A 17,365-nucleotide genomic window follows, 5' to 3' on the forward strand; every position below is an offset into this window, starting at 1 on the left:
GTTTTTGTTTTTCTTGTTTGTTTTGTAGATGTCTCTTGGCCCTGACATCATCTCCACTGTGGGAGACTCCAGAAGTCTCCACTGTCATCCAGACTCTACTTTCACAGTTGGGGACACCGCCCTCTAAGGGCCTTTATGAAGGACTTTCCTACCCACACAGTGCCTGGTTTCAGTGGCTCTCTGAAACTGCACGATTCCTTCACTTTTTCATTCGTCATGTCCCCAAATCCATTGCATGTGGATAACGCTACCCAGCTCTTTTGTCAAACTGTTTTCTTTTCTTTCTTTTTTTTTTTTTCTTTTTTTCCGGAGCTGAGGACCAAACCCAGGGCCTTGCGCTTGCTAGGCAAGTGCTCTCTGCCACTGAGCTAAGTCCCCAACCCCTTTTATCAAACTGTTATGGACCCTTGCCCTCTGAGCCACAGTGGCAGCAGCCGTTGTTTGAAGTTGCTTTCTGGGAGCTTAGCTGGGTGGGGTATTGCCTCGAGGGTACCAACTGTAACATTAGATTGCTTTCTGTTGCCGTGACAAATCACCACGACCAAGGTAACTCATAGAAGGGTTATTTTAACTTTGATTTCAGGGGGAAAAGGATTCACCGAGGCTGGAAAGCATGACAGCAAGCAGCAGACTTGGTAGCAGAGGGAATCTGAGTCCTCACGTCTTCAAAGGGCAGCATGAAGTAGAGAGAATAAACTGAAGTGAGGGAAGGCCTTGACCTCTCAAACCTTAACCTCCTTGCCATGGTATGCTAGTTCCAGCAAGGCTGCAGCTCTCTCAAACTGGGGACCACGTGTTCAAATGCTGGGGGTGTCCTCATTCAAGCCAATACAGGCAGTTTTAAAGAAATGACCATCCACATGAGTGCAAGTGTTGACTCATTATCTGTGCACATAGGAACCAAGAGGTTCTGTGCATTTCTGTCCCAGCCTTAACCATCAGACCTTCTGATGGATCTCTGTATCGGTGGTTGTAGATGGTGTGTGTACGTGTCCAATCACTCACACAAAGGCCTAAGCTGGTCTCTACCTCATTCAATCATGAGGACCTGCCGGGCACATTGTAATGGGGTCAGTATGAGAGAAATGTTTTGTTTTGATCCAAGCTCACCAAGGGTCAACATTCTATAAACCTCTCGATTTTGTAAAGGTTTTATGCAAGAGACTTCAAGTCGTTTCATCTTCATCCTTTTGTTTCATGCAACTTTAAAAGAATGAAAATCCCACCCGCTGCATTCCTGGAACTTGGTGGGCCAGGAGAGGCTGATCTCTTCCCCCTTTTCTTCATTTCCTTTGCCCCAATTTCTTAAAAAGTTAGCCAATCTGCTGGTCTTCAGTCAATGGGGGAAAAGATATATTGCTACCTTCATTGAAACAAAATGTAAGCAACTTCTTGCCCTGGTGTGCTACCCAGGGAGGTTTAGGTCTCTGTGCACACTTCACAAAACAAATTGCCGTGCAGGGTTACCTTCACTTCCCGTGTGTGTGTGTGTGTGTGTGTGTGTGTGTGTGTGTGTGTGTGTGTGTGTTTCCAACAATTAAATCTAAGACTCTGAGCCTCTGGCAGGTACACCGGGCAGTAATTTCACAGAGGTCCTGGCTGTTTACTGTTGGTGATGTGTTCCTTGAACAGCTCACTCTGGGGTCTGTTGTGCAGTGTATCTTCTCGATCTACCACCTCAACACACAGTCCTCTCACCCTGGCCTTACCCCTTCATTGTATGGGAAATAAATCTTAGGTTGGAAACACCATTGAGACACATAATATTTTTACAGTGAATCAGTGAGGTTAAGGTGGTCTAGAGACTCCAAAAATATAGCCAACACACACACATACCAACATACTCACACACACACACACACAAATGCACACATGCACACATGCACACAGACACACACAGACACACACACACACACACACACACACACACACACAGAGACTGAAAAGTAAACAAAAATTTCAAAACACAAGACAAGAATGGCTGAGGGAATGAAGCATCATCCCTGACCTCAAGCTCTACCACAGAGCAATAGTGATAAGAACTACATGGTATTGGTAGAGACTGACAGGTTGATCAATGGAATAGAATTGGCGACCCAGAAATAAAACCGCACACTTGACCTTTGACAAAGAAGCCAAAGATATACAATGGAAAAGAGAAATCATCTTCAATAATGGTGCTGGTCTAACTGGCCGCTTGTATGTAGAAAAATGAAAATAGTACCCTATTTATCACTTTGTACAAAGCTCAAGTCCAAGTGGATCAAGGACCTCAACATAAAACCAGATACACTCAATCTAAAGAGAAAGTAGGAAAGAGCCTTGAACTCATTGGTACAATGAGGGGGAAATTTCCTAAACAGAACTCCAATGGCTCACGCTCTAAGATCAAGAGCTATCAAATGGGACCTCATAAAACTGGAAAGCTTCTTTAAGGCAAAGGACATAGTCAATAAGACAAATCAGCAACCTACAGATTGGGAAAAATCTTCACTAACCCCATGTCCAATAGAGGGCTAATATCCAAAATATACAAAGAACTCAAAAAGCTAACCACCATAAAAAAACCAAACAACCCAGTGGGAAAAAAAAAGGTGTATAAAACACTAAACAGAGAATTCACAACAGAGGAATGTTGAATGGATGAGAAGTACCTAAAGAAATGTTCAAAGTCCTCAGTGATCAGAGAAATGTAAATCAAATCAACCCTGAGATTCCTCCTTACACCAATCAGAATGGCTAAGATCAAAACCTCAGGTGAGGTGACAGCACCTGTTGGCAAGAATGTGGAGAAAGAGGAACACTCCTCCATTGCCGGTGGGATCTTAAACTGGTACAACCACTCTGGAAATCAATCTAGAAGCTCCTCAGAACATTGGAAATAGATCTACTTGAAGATCCAGCAATACCACTCGGGAATATACCTAAAAGATGCCCCACCATGCCACAGGAGCACATGTTCCACTATGTTCATAGCAGCCTTCTTTGTGATAGCCAGAAGCTGGAAACAACCTAGATGTCCCAGGACCAAAGAATGGATACAGAAAATGTGGTTCATTTAGACATGGAATACTACTCAGCTATTAAGAATGAGGATATCCTGAGTTTTGAAGGCAAATGGATGGAACTAGACAATATCATCTTGAGTGAGGTAATTCAGACCCAAAAGGACATGCATGGTATGTACTCACTGATAAGTGGACATTAGCCAAAGAAAAAAAGTACAGAATACCCAAGGTACAGACCACAGAACTCAGAAAGGTTAACAAGCTGAAGGGCCCAAGTGAGGACGCCTCAGTTCTACTTGGGAGGAAGAAGAAAGCAACCAAGAGGGAGGAGAGAGGGACAGGAGAGGGAAACAGGATGGGTATGGGGGGGAGGGGAACATGATTTGGTATGGGGGGTGGGCTGAAGCCCTGAGGGCCAGCAGAAAGAATGCAAACAAGCAACCTCAGGAGGCAGGAGGTTGCAGGACCCCTCCAGAATGTACCAGAGACCTGGGAGGTGAGAGACTCTCAGGACTCAGAGGGAGGGACCATAGATGAAATGTCCTACAGTGGGGAGAGGGAACTTGTAGAGCCCACCTCCAGAAGAAAGACAGGGCGTCAAGTGAGGGATGGGGTTGCCTTTCCACAGTCAAAACTCTGACTCATAATTGTTCCTGTCTGAAAGAACTGCAGGGATGGAAATGGAGAGGAGCCTGAGGAAAAGGAGGTCCAAGGACAGGCCCATGGGAGGATCCAGATCCAGGGGAGGCCCCAAGGCCTGACACTATTACTGGAGCTATGGAGTGTTCACAAAAAGAGACCTATCATGCCTGCGCTCTGAAAGACCCAACAAGCAGCTGAAAGAGTCAGATGCAGGTATTTACACCCAACCAATGGACAGAAGCTGCTGACCCCTGAGGTGAATTAGGGAAAAGCCGGAAGAAGCTGAGGAGGAGGGTGATGACCCTGTAGGGAGACCAGCAGTCTCAATTAACCTGGACCCCTTAGATCTCTTAGACACTGGACCACCAGGTAGCATACACCAGCTGATATTAGGCCCCCAACACATATACCAGAGAACTGCCAGGTCTGGGTTCAGTCAGAGAAGATGCACCTAACCCTCAAGAGCCTGGAGGTCCCAGGGGTTTTAGAGGTCTGGTGGGGTGGAGGCCTGGGGGTTGGGATCCTCATGGAGACAGGGGGTGGGTGGGGAGGAGGTATGGGATGTGGAACAGTCGGAGGGTGGACCGTGAGGGGAATAAAATCTGTAGTGTAAAAAAATAAATAAATAAAAAGAAGAAAAATACTTTAAAAAAAAGACATCAATGTGGGAAATTTTAATTGGCAATTATTTAATGTGACAACCTGGTCACACATACCATTTTGCAAATGGATTCCAGGTGAGTTAGACACACCCTGGGGGATTCCCTCCTTTGCAAAGTTGAAAAGCTGCCCAAACAGGTTTCAGAACTTGAGAAAAGGTTACCATTGAGGCTGGTCAGTTGCCTGTACAGGTGGGTCATGAAGGGTTCTCTCTCTCTCTCTCTCTCTCTCTCTCTCTCTCTCTCTCTCTCTCTCTCTCTCTCTGTTGTTGTTGTTGTTCTCTGGGTTCTCTTTGCACCTCAGTCTCCAGCTCCCCAAGTTCTCATACAACAGAAATAAGTAGCCTAGGGGTTCAAAACTGGGACTAGGAGCACTTGCCACCACAGAACCAAGCCAGACAAAGCTGATTCCTCAGGGGAGCCTGGAATTCTCAAGAGAAGGCGTTGCCCGGGGACCACACGGTGTTAGTAACACGCCAGAGCCCAGGGCCAGAATTTCCTAACCGCCGCTGGCGGTTAAAGGCGCGGCTGTGGTGGGAGGAGGAGAAGCCCTAGCCCCGGAGGAGCTCCGCCACACAGGAGGTCCCAGCTGCATCTGCCTTCACTTTCGTTTCCAGGGGATCCTGGGTCTGTAATCACCGCGGTTTCGTTTCCGAGGCGTGGCGGAGGCGGCCCGTGGCACCCATGGCCCTAATAAGCTGCCCTCGAGCCCCACTGTGGCTTGGGCGACTGTCGCGGAGGCTGTGCGCGCGACACCGGGCCTGCACGGGGACCATGGCTCGGCCGCGGCGCTTCACTGTAGAGCTGCCCGATTGCTCCCTGACTCACTTCGTCCTGGGGGACGCGGCGGGCCACCGGGATGCTCGCCTTACGGAGCTGCTCGGGCCCCCAGGGCGCAGCTACGCGCTGTGTGTGCCATTGGTTCCAGGCGAAGGCTGTGGGCCCCGGGTACAGGCGGCCCGGGTGTACCAGCGCCTGCAGCTGCAGCTGCGCCAGGGTCCTTTGCAGAGGTGCGAGCTGAGCAAACTGCTGGGATATGGTCCAGGCGATCAGGCCAGCGAAGCCCAGCATGGCTTCCTGCTGCGCGACCCCAGCGACCACCCGGACACCCGGCAAGACTTGCTGCAGCTTCTGGGCTCATGCCAGGAGGCGACACGGCTGCACTTGGCGGAGTTCCAGGCCGATTCCCAGGGATTGCTGTGGCAGCGTCTGTGGGAGTTGCAGGGAGACAGACAGGTGCAGGTGGACTGCGCATGCGTCCTGCCGGCACCGGAGCCCCATCTGCACCCACTGCTGCCTGATCTGCTCAACTCTGCGGTGTTTCAAGACCGGGACGCTGCACGGGCTGTCTTGGAGGAGGTAAGAGTTCCTTCCCTTCGGCGCTGGGTGGAGCTGGAGACCCTGCATTTTGGTTGACCAATCAAGTGCTTTCCGCCTGGTTTGTTTATTCTGGTTCACCAGCCAGGTGATGTAGACAAAACCGGTAGACTCTGTGTTAGACACTGGTGTTGCCTTCAATATTTTGTGTGCAGGTTTCTAGGTCAACTTAGTGACCTGTGCATCCAACACCTGGCTGTTAATATATTCTCAAAGGCCTACAGGGGGAGTAAAGAGTCCCCTGGAAATCAGAAGAAAGTCAGCCAGATAAAGGGATAATTTGCTGGGCATTTGCTACCAATCTGGTTTCTTGCGGTGCAGGAGATGCTATGTACACCAGAGAGTGTAAGAGGCTGTGATTATTCAACTGGTTTGTGGGCCATAGACGGCCCCTCAACTGCTCAAGCATTTTTTTGCTTTTATGCCTCCAAGTCCCCAGCACACACATATCTGTCATCTGTAAATGTTCCTATGGTGGAGGACCAGGGATTTCTAACAGTCTCCAGGGAAAAGCCTAAGGTTGGGTTATACCCAAGCAGTGCCTGGAGCCTGCTGGTTTATGTAGTTAACACTGTATTACAAGGGGTGGGATAGGGCCAGAGGGTGGCAAAAAGTCCGTGGTCAGCCGGTCATATGATCGGATGTCTGGCGTCACACACTTAATGGCTCGTTTCTCCACCTCAGTTTCCTTAATCCACGTACTGGCTGGTTTTGCTTGTCAACTTGACACAAGCTGGAGTTATCACAGAGAAAGGAGCCTCAGCTGAGGAAATGCCTTCAGAGACCCAGCTGCAAGGCATTTTCTCAGTTAGTGAACCCAGCCCATTGGGGGTGGTGTCGTCCCTGGGCTGGTGGTCTTAGGTTCTATAAGAAAGCAAGCTGAGCAAGTCAGGGGAAGCAAGCCAGTAAGTAACATCCCTCCATGGCCTCTGCATCAGCTCTTGCTTCCTGACTTGCTTGAGTTCCAGTCCTGACTTCCTAGTCCTGATTTTTTTTTTTTTTTCTGTGACGAGTAGCAATGTGGAAGTGTAAGCTGAATAAACCCTTTCCTCCTCAAGTGCTTCTTGGTCATGATGTTTGTGCAGGAATAGAAACCCTGACTAAGACAATCCGTAAGGTGGAAATAGCAGAAGCAATCACATAGATTGACCAGTCAAATACAAAGCTCTTTGGAGTGAGCCTTGCCCACAGTGAGCAAACCAGTAAATGAAAGTGGACCTCAGGTGAAGGTCTTCCAGGCATTGGATGTGGTGATGAACAGTGAGGATTCTAAACAGATCCTGCTGCTGTAGCTTCGAGCACTTTTCTCAGCCTTCTGGACCATTAGGAGCATGTGGGTGTTTGGTGGTGGTGGTGGGGTGCAGATACACTTGTCAACAGGGTGCTTCTAGTTCCTCAGGCCTCCTGTTCCCAGCAAGACCTGTAGTTTCATTGTGGCTGTGGTTAGAATTACATGTCTAGCTGTCCTTATAGGGTAAGCTGGCCAGTGAAGGATTGAGGCTGTGTAACCCAGACAATTGCAGCCTTTTAATTTTCGAGCCTGTCTCAGCTTCTAAAAACTAGGGTCCCATGTTCTAGGTATTATGTTCAACTTGTAATAGGCCTCATTACATTCCTCATTGGCATTGGGAAGTGGTGTCTGGCAGATACAGGTTCTCTGAAGCCCCAGTACTTCTTTGCTCATGCACAGATTTTTTTTTTTCCCCTACAGTGCACATCTTTTATTCCAGAAGCCCGGGAAGTGCTTGACCTAGTTGACCAGTGCCCAAGGGAGATCCAGAAAGGGAAGTTCCAGGTCATTGCCATTGAAGGACTGGATGCCACTGGTAAGCAAATTCTGCTTTGTCCTCTTTGTCCATGCCATGGACCGAGTGGTTGTGGGAGGCCATTCTTGCAATAGCAAATGCCATACTGTGAGTCTCTGTGCTAGGCTGACACTGGGACACAGGAAGGAGTTAATGGAGATTTCCTGCTCTGCTGCTGCTGTCTCCAGAGGACACTGAAGGGCATATCCAAGCTGAATTCTAAGAACCAAGATTAGATCTAAGAGCAGATTAGGTCATGTGGACCAGGAGGGGGAAGCATTGGCTGGGTGAGGGGCAGTACTTTACCAAACAGTTTATGTTCAGGAGCCATAGGCCATGGAGAGGCTTCTTCTTAGAGAAAATTGGGGAAAGAAGGCAATGGAAGCTTCCTGAGCTGTTCAAGAGGGGTCAGAGCATGGAGATACATTAACATTGTAACCAGAACATTCAAACCCAGGGGAAGCTGAAGGTGAGGAATGCTTCCGACTTTTCCTGGGTCACTTGGATGGATGCAGACTACTGGCTTATTTTTGTTTTGTTTTGGTAGTTGCATCAATTCGGGTGTTTTTGTTTGTTTGTTTGTTTTTTTTTGTGTCAACTTGACACAAATTAGAGTCATCTCTGAAGAGGAGACTTCAAATGAGAAAATGCCTTCATCAGATTGGCCTGTAGGAAAGTCGATGGAAACATTTTTTTTCTTGATTGATGATTGATGTGGCAGGGTCCAGCCCACTGTTGGTGGTGACACCCAGGGCAGAGGGTCCTGAGCTATATAGAAAGCACGGTAAGCAATCCAGGAGGAGGAGTAAGCCAGTGAGTAGCATCCCCCCATTATCTCTGCTTTAGTTCCTGCCCGCTAGGCTACTGCCTTGGATTACTACCCTGCCTTCCCTCAGTGGTGGAGTGAGACCTGGGAATTGTAAGATGAAGCACACTCGTTTCTTCCTGATGATAGATTTGGTCAGTTGCAGTCACAGCAACAGAACACGAACGAGGGCTGCAGTACCAGTGTTTAACTCTAGGGATTTCACACCTGCTAAGTAAGTGCTTTACCACAGATCCACATCCCTGGCCCCAGACTGTTATCTATAATAATTTCAAAGGTCCATTCCTTGTGGGCATGTCTTGGGTCACAGGGGGAGGGGGCGGAGGATGTCTGTCATTCACTGTCCTGGCTTTGACTGCACATCACGCGGTGGGAGAAGCAGCGTGCATGGCATTCAGCTAGCTCTCACCACTGAGTGGAGGCCTAATGCAGGTTGTTTTCAGCCACAGCTAGAATGCTAACACAGCTAGAATGCTAACACCAGCTATCCATTTGCCAGCGGGTATTTATTTACTTTTGATAACTGATTTTCATACTTAGAGATAATTCAGATTCTGTGAGACCAACGGAGAACACAAACCTTGAACCTCACACCCTTGTGCATACACATGTGAAGTTCAGAAAGTGGTAACAGGGAGAGGAGAAAGCGATGGCTGCTGTATCCTCAGGATGGCCCACCAAGGAGGCTTTATTACCTTCTCTACTGCTCAGTGACTCATTGAATACTCTTCTGTGGAACTGGCCATTCAGAACATGGTATATGCTGACTGTCATAGCACACACAGCAAAATGGTCATCACTGTTGGGATCTGCCCGAACAGCCCAGAGGAACAGTAAATGAACAGTCGGAGAGGAAGCCTTGCTATCTTTAGCATTAAATACGAGAGAGGGGAAAGGCTATAAGTGTAAACAGTTGGAGCTCAGGGAGGTCCTCAAACAGCATCTGTCTAGGGTAGATTATGCCTTATCATTGTAGCTCTGTGCTCTAGGCAGTGGCTGGGACATCCAGGGCTATGCAAAGAGCAGATCAAAAATATACCTTAATATACCCTAAAGAAGGGAGATCCAGGAGCTCCAAACGCCAAGCCAAATGTCAAGTGCGGAGTAGCAAGAGTGACGGGGGCAGCGCTGGGAGAGCAGAGTGGTCTTTAAGGGGAGTTGAGCAGAACTGGGCCTGGAGCAGGTAGAGAGAAGCCAGACTGAAGGACTACAGGCTGGAGCAGATGGATCTAGAGAGGAGTGAGCAGAAGCAGACGCAGAATCTGAAAGGGCCCAGAGTGAGGTAGAAAAAGGAAAGTGTCTTAGTTAGGTGTCTGTTGTTTTATAAACACCATGACCAAAAGCAACTCGGGGAGGAAAGGGTTTATTCCATCTGACAGCTTTGCAGCCCATCATGAAGGGAAGTCAGGGCAGAGCACAAATAGCAACCTGGAAGTAGGAACCCAAGCAGAGGCCATTGAAGGCATGCCGGTTATTGGCTTTCTCCTCAAGACTTATTCAGCCTGCTTTCTTATCCAACCCAGGACATTGCAGGTTAAAGACCTTTTCTCTTCCTTGGTTAATAGGTTAATGTTAACCTCCGAGAGTGCCATGGTGGCTTCGGCTAGTTTTCTGCTTTGTTTATGTCCCATAGGTAAGACCACACTGACGCAGTCCGTGTCAGAGTCTCTCCAAGCTGTCCTCTTACAGTCTCCACCCCCCTGCATCAGCCAGTGGAGGAAGCTCTTTGATGATGAGCCTACTATCATTCGGAGAGCATTTTACTCTTTGGGCAATTATCTCGTGGCTTCTGAAATAGCTAAACAGTCAGCCAAGTTTCCTGTTATCGTAGACAGGTGGGTAGCAAGATGCTTTTTCTCTAAAATGTGAGTCATTCTCTTCCTTCTGCACAAATATATTCAGGTGCTGAATTGTCAACATGTATTATTATTTCAAGATGAATACTATCTATGAGTTATTAACTATCGACATCATACTTACACCTGGGATAGTGCCTTGGATAGGTTAGAATCAGTTTCTGCAGTTTACTAATAAGGGACGTGGATCTTAACTGTGTGGGTCTTGGGCTAGAGAGGTGGCTCAGTGGTTAAGAGCACTGACTGCTCTTCCAGAGGTCCTGAGTTCAAATCCCAGCAAACACATGGTGACTCACGACCATCTGTAAAAGGATCCAATGCCGCCTTCTGGTGTGTCTGAAGAGAGTGACGGTGTACTCATATACATTAAATAAATAAATAAATAAATAAATAAATAAATAAATAAATAAATAAAATATTAAAAAAGTTAGATCATGACTTACGGACATTATTCTTCCTACTAACATAATTAACAACAACCTCTAGGCAAGCGCAGTGAGCCGATCCTGTGACACCCCACTGCGTCCTTTGCCTTTCTGAGAAGATCTAAAACTATTGAAAGTTAAGGATTGAAAATGGCAACTCAAAGATGTGGAGAATAATAGGATTTGCTATGATCACCCAGCCTAAACTGTTAGTCAGCCTTGGAAAGTCTTCAAACCTAGGAACGACTTTATTTCCCTTGAGAACTTAAGTTCCTATGAGACGTCCGTGATGTAGGTTATCCTCCTGTGACGTCCGATATGAAGCTTTACATGTATTCACTTTATATTAGGATAAAGAGTCTGATTGCAGCCAAAGCCTGGGGAGTGTTTTCACTAACATCACTTTCTGTTTGGGTCCACAGAGGCCCCACAATGCTCACTAAATCCTGATGGGTAACTTAAAATTGTGTATATATAATACTTGGCACCTCCTTCCCCTTTGCTCCAATTCATCCCCAACGGTGGTTACCTTTGATTCTAGGACATTATGTCTGTGTCACAGATGAGTATCTGCCAGCATGGGTGGAGTCTGCCACTAGGCAATAGCAATATCTCATAGAAACCACATGCCTCCTGACTGATCCCAAGTTTATGGTCAACCAGGCCATATCTAGACCAAGACTATGGATCTTTTATCTCAGCATTTACCTTTTCCCTACTTAATATTGACACTCATGTCAGTGTCCCCAAGGACCAAGCTAAGAATGCAGGTCCTCCTGTCTTCCTGGTTTGACTATAGTGAGAAGAAGCCCTTTCCTGCTGTTTACCATTGGTTTTGGTGACAGCACTTGGACTAGACTTGTTGGGACACATAGAGTTGAGCCCCTGTTCTAATAATATCATACATTTACTTATTTCTGATAGTTGACATCATCCACTGATATATGTATGCATGCGTCAATTAATTAATTACTAATTATTGCTTAGTAATAAATGCCATTCATTAACAGACACGAGGAACACTCACTTATGGCATACTGACTATGTACTGGTTTTGTAGTTTTCAGGTTTGAGGATACAGATGTAACTAAGAAACACTCAAGGAATGCAAGCTCCCTGGGGGAGACAGGATCTCACACCTGAAGCAATAGCTGTGGTTCCCAGCGAGCAGTTCCTTAGTAGAGTCTCCTCCTGGGTATGGGGAGCTGAAGGAGGGACATAGCTTCTATATGGGGCCTTCATGGAGTAGGACTATGAAGTCAGAGAAGGGACTTTTCTATTTGAGGGTATCATCCTTGCTTAGAGATAAGGTGTGAAGATGGTATGTGGTCCAAGCTGGGAGGTAGGCCCACACCTCCCAAGGAGTCAGAACCCTTTTCTGTAGGTGGTAGAAAGCTGATGGGACCCTAGAAATAGTGTGCTGGAGTTTTTTCTGTTTATGACCATGGCTGTCTTTTCTGGGGGCTGCCTAGATTGGTCTCCTCTCTGCTTAATTACCACTGCAAAATCAGACAAGTAGACGTTTGTGAAGTGATGAAGAGGGTCTTATAGCCTCTATTTCTTTAACATGGATTCCATGGGCAATTTGAATTTGGCACAGCATGGGAACTTCTCAGGCCTGTCATATTTCACAACTTGGGATATAGCATTAAATAAAAAGGCACTGATGAGCAGGTCTGTCATCCCTAGACATTAGAGTACAGAAGGCTAGAAGGATTTAACACCTGTTTTTATGGTATATGGTGGTTTTAATTGAATATATGATTTCATGACTAGTCCACCTGTTACTACTGTTGTTGACTCTGATTTTTGTGTTTTCTACATTAAAAACAAAAAGATCCAAGTATATTCCATTTTCGCTGAGAAGCCCTCAGCAGAGCCAGCCTGGCTGGACCATCATCCTCAAATGGTACGTTAACTTCTTCCAAAGATGAGAACTCATCGCTGCCTTGTTTCTCAGGTACTGGCATAGCACAGCCACCTATGCCATAGCCACTGAGGTGAGTGGAGGCCTACAGTACCTACCCCCTGCCCACCACCCTGTGTACCAGTGGCCAAGAGACCTGCTGAAGCCTGACCTGGTCCTGCTGCTTACTGTGAATTCTGAGGAGAGAGTGCGGAGACTGCAGGGTCGGGGCCAGGAGAAGACTAAAGAAGAGGCTGAACTCGAGGTCAACAGCGTGTTTCGTCAGAAGTAAGTTTACCTGAGGGCGATGTGGGTAGTAGAAGGCCTTGCAGTCCCTGAAGACAAGATGGGGACTGCTTTAGGATGTGAGTGAAGGGCACAGTGCACAGTTCCTATGCTTCAAGTGCAAGAGGCAATGTCCTCTAAGCCATTCTAGTCCCTGTCACTGTGCTTGTTATCATCTGACTATTGCCTCGCCACTTGATAGAAGTGGGGTTTCTGTGCCAGCAATGGTGGGACCTTGATTGAGACCCATAGTTTCAGGGTTAGGGATGGACTCAGTCAGGCATGTGCTTGCTGCACAAGTAAGAGAACTTGGGTTTGACCTTCCGCATCTGTCTTAGTCAGTGTTCTGCTGCTGTGAAGAAATGCCATGACCATGGCAACTCTCATAAAGGAAAGCATTCAACTGGGACTGGCTTACAGTGGAGAGGTTTAGTACATTATTGTCATGGCAGGATGCATGGTGGCATGCAGGTAGACATGGGGCTAGAAAAGGAACTGAGATCCTTTTCCAGATCCATAGGCAGGCAGCAGGAAGAAGGAGACCCTGGGCTTGGCTTGAGTTTCAGTTTCTCCAAGCCCAACCCAAATGACACACCTCCTCCAACAGGGCCACGCCTCCTAATCCTTGTAAGCAGTGTCACTCCCTGGTGACTAAGCACTCAAATATGTGAGCCTATGGGCGGCCCTTCTTATTCAAACCACCACATTTCACTTTCTGGCCCCCATAGTCTCACGGCCATATCATAATGCAAAAATGCATTTAGTCTAACTTCAAAAGTCCACATAGTCTTTCCCAGTCTCAACACTGTTTAAAAGTCTGAAGTTCAAAGTCTCTTCAGAGACTCATGGCATCTGTGCATGGGACTCTAGGGTGATCATTGGGGATAAATGGGCCTCAGTTGCCTTCTCTGCCATGAGAATTAATCTGAGTATAAACAGAGAAGAAAGGACTAGGATACATGATTGGCAGGTAGTAGGCTGTCAGTTATTAAGCATCACCGCGGACATCATCCTTCATTGAACAAACCCCACTGCATCTCTTTAGGGGCGGTGCTGGCCTCCAAGGTGGGTTAGATGGGGCTTTGTTCTAAGCTTCAGTAACAAGGTAAGAAATTTGCTCTTTCAGGATGAGCTGGGTGGGAGTGAAGACTGACTTCTCCCCTATATCTTTGCCTCCAGGGTGGAAGCCACGTACCAGCGTATGGAGAACCCAAGCTGCCGTCTGGTCGATGCCAGCCCGTCCAGAGAGACAGTGCTGCAGACAGTTTTACAGCTGATCCAGAGGGCTGGTCATTAATTGCAGTTGCTATGGCTGGGTTCCTCATTATACCGGAAGAGAAGCTGTGTGATGCACCAAAACCCAGCACTTGTCATTCAGGTTTCTTAGATTTAGGTCGTATGAGCAAACCTAGTAGAAAAAAAACCTGGAGACTGTGCAGTTTGCTTTTCTTCTGACTGACCGAGCCAGCCAAAGCTGCTGATTCATTTCTGTCTGGCCGTGTACCATCTTCTTGGGATATATTTTAACACCTTGACTTTCTGATCCAGGGGTGAGCCTGCTGGAGGTCTTACTGAAGCTGGAAGCTAAGGATGTCAGCTTTAGCCCACACTGATGAGCTTGCCTCATTGGTTTTTACCCCAAACCCTGTAACTAAAAAATGTCACAGAGCCTGGCTGTCTAAGGACATTCCCTTGGAGCTATTCATGGGTGGAGACACTTGCAAAGAAGCCATTGATCTTACTTCAGAGGATCAGGGAACCCCTTGGACAGCCTGGATGAGCACCTCAGAATTGAATAGATGTGTGCCCCTGAACTGCAAGAGCTCCAAGCCCCTCTTGTTCTCGTCTGCTTGTCTGTATTCCTCTTCTCGACTCTGAAATCTCATTCAGAGTGTAATGAGCAGTCTGCACTGATCTGGATGCGTTGCACTTACCCAACACACCAATTTGTTTATATTGATGTTTACATCATGTGTTTCCTCAGTGTAGGAGCTGTGTGTGAGTCACACACACAAACTGAGGCCAAGGAGCTAAATGAAGCATTTGCTCAGTGTTTTCATTACACAAATTTAATTTATCTTAATAAGCACCGTGGATTCTGGAATGAGACTTCATAGTAAATTATCATGCACTTTGAATGTCTTCTGATTGCGTGTGAAGTCAGCTTCGAGGGCTCTTTAGATAGAGAATAGAGCTGTGGAAGAGAAGCCTGGTGGCTCTGTAGCCTTGGCTTAGTCATTTAACATTGGTAACATCAACAGTTTGAGCTGAAAGGGTGCAGTAATGTGCTCCCAGAAATATTTACTTGGGAGGCTGAGAAAGGAAAAATTGAAAGTGCTAGGTGTAAGTTCAGAATTAGCCTGGGTAGTGTAGTGAGACCTTGTCCCAAGATAAAAACTGTAAAGAGGATTGGGGGTGCAACTCCATAGTAGATAAAGTCTCACTATACTTTGTCTCTGAAAAGAGGCAGTTGATGGCCCTGGGTTCATGCTCTGGTGTCCATTCCCAGTACCATAAGAATAAAAATGCAAACAAAAACAAACAATAAAAGAAATTAAGTCATTTTTTGGTCATAAGTAGGTGGCTGGACCAGATTATTATTTAACATTCCAGTTCCAGTGTGGATGTCTCCCTACATCATTCTGATGCTAAGTCCCATTTCTTAAGAATCCATCCCCAAATAATTATATGAAATTCCATGAAAGCCTTATAAGGTTTACCCTAATCTTAAACTATAATAAGATTTAAAATTTAATATTAACTCCTCAATATTTTTCTCTTTTATGACTATGTATAACTTATAAAAATGTGTCTATGTATTTAAATTTCTTGTTGGCTTCTGTAGAACGTATTTTTAAAGCTGATTAACACTAGGGCTCTGTGCGACATGGTAGCTACTTCCACAGAGGGTTTTATTCAAGCCTCTCTGAGATGATTGCACCAGAAGCTGAGAAGGAAGTCTTAGCGCTCTCTTCATGAAACCTGCCCGTGAATAAACTTGCTCTGACTTTCCTAACCCAGTTTGTCATCATGGCTGAGTGGCACACTTGTCCGCATATCTCCCTACAAGTTCATCTTTCCATAGTCAAAGGTTCTTATGTAAGTGAGAGTTTATGTAAGGGTGCGAGTTTGGGGCCTGAGTGGACTTGGTGGTCAGTGGGCTTTGATGAGGGGGAATTTGTTTCAACCATTATCTTCACACTATGAATATCAAAATGAGTTTTAAGATCCATTCTCTGTACCACTGATAGGTAGGTGATTTACATTTGATAACTTAGGGGCTCCTATTAATACCAAAGGGCATAGCTCTGCTCGTCATAAGGTGAGCAGCATTCTTATTCCGTGACTCCTTTCATTCTTAATAAGGGCAGTTCAGCATAGCACACGGTTGCTAAGACTACAGAGCCCAGGGCTGAGTTTCTCATGCACTTAGATGTGCCTAGCTGGCTGGATGTGGTAGAAGGAGCATGAGCAGTATCAAATCCTTCTGTTCCTGGTGCATTTGGGTAGTAGCCAGAAGAAGATCTCCAGAGGGGAGCAGGATAGGTGTAAGTGTGCTGAATGAAAAGGTCCCAAAATAGATGGGAGTTATGCTCATGGGTTTGTTTCATGGACCTAAGGTTTGCTCCCCCACATTCATGTGCACCCACTTTCCTACTGTGCTAGCCAATACTGATTGTCAACTTGACAGGGTCTAGAATCACCCAGGATACAGATCTCTGGTCATTTCTTTAGGGGAGGTATTTGAGGCAAGAAGATCCACTGTTAACAATGGCGGCATTGGGGGTTGGGGATTTAGTTCAGTGGTAGAGGGCTTGCCTAGGAAGCGCAAGGCCCTGGGTTCGGTCCCCAGCTCCGGAAAAAAAAAAGAACAAACAAAACAAAACAAAACAAAACAATGGCGGCATTATTTCTTCAAATGGGATCCTGGGCTGGCTGAAATGGAGAAAATGAGCTAAGTACTAGCACTCATTGGCCTCTACTTTCTGACCGCAGATGCAGTATGACCTCACTCTCCTCCTATGCCTTCCCATCAAGATGAACCATACATCTTCAACTATGATCTGAGATGAGTCTTTTCTTTGTTAAACTGCCCTTGTCAAGTATTTTGTCTCAACAATGGGAAAAGTAACTACGGCCCCAGTTAACAGTCTTAAATGGATGCACAGTCTCCTAGACACAACTGCATTATCTTGAAACCCTTGCAGCTATGTGAGCTTTAGAAGGTGGTCTGACTGGTAAGGTGTGAACACAAGTTACTGATAATACCACTCCAGGACTGTTGTTTGTACAGAGTCATGCATGGGTCTGTAGTGCTTCTGTCTTCTGTTGGTCAGAGGACAATTAGAACAGGAAGAGAAGCTTTGGCTTGAGAGAGGGAAGTTAGAGGTGAGGTGACAAAGTTCATTTACCTGCCAGGACTGTTTACCTTTGAGTTCTAAGGGATACCAATGTAAAGTTCTCTCTCTCTCTCTCTCTCTCTCTCTCTCTCTCTCTCTCTCTCTCTCACACACACACACACACACATTTTCTTTATCACACAGCAAATTGTCTTTGTTTTGAGCATATACTGAAA

At 46.4% G+C, this 17,365-nt stretch overlaps 1 protein-coding gene across 2 annotated transcripts; it reads left to right on the top strand.

Annotated features, from left to right (window-relative positions):
* Nucleotides 1-4,300: 4,300 nt before the first annotated feature.
* On the top strand, nucleotides 4,301-15,803 carry Cmpk2 (cytidine/uridine monophosphate kinase 2). Of its 2 annotated transcripts, NM_001108017.1 has the most exons (5): nucleotides 5,001-5,668; nucleotides 7,398-7,512; nucleotides 9,951-10,152; nucleotides 12,559-12,792; nucleotides 13,969-15,803. In NM_001108017.1, exons 1-5 carry the CDS (start codon nucleotides 5,084-5,086, stop codon nucleotides 14,084-14,086), a joined length of 1,254 nt encoding a protein of 417 aa, NP_001101487.1. In that variant the 5' UTR covers nucleotides 5,001-5,083; the 3' UTR covers nucleotides 14,087-15,803. The 2 variants fall into 2 exon arrangements, with proteins under 2 accessions (XP_063117965.1, NP_001101487.1); XM_063261895.1 differs by lacking the exons at nucleotides 9,951-10,152; nucleotides 13,969-15,803 and having other exon boundaries at nucleotides 4,301-5,668; nucleotides 12,559-12,741.
* Nucleotides 15,804-17,365: the final 1,562 nt, after the last annotated feature.

The sequence above is a fragment of the Rattus norvegicus genome, chromosome 6 (genome assembly GCF_036323735.1).
Source record: "Rattus norvegicus strain BN/NHsdMcwi chromosome 6, GRCr8, whole genome shotgun sequence".
Lineage (NCBI taxonomy): Eukaryota > Metazoa > Chordata > Mammalia > Rodentia > Muridae > Rattus > Rattus norvegicus.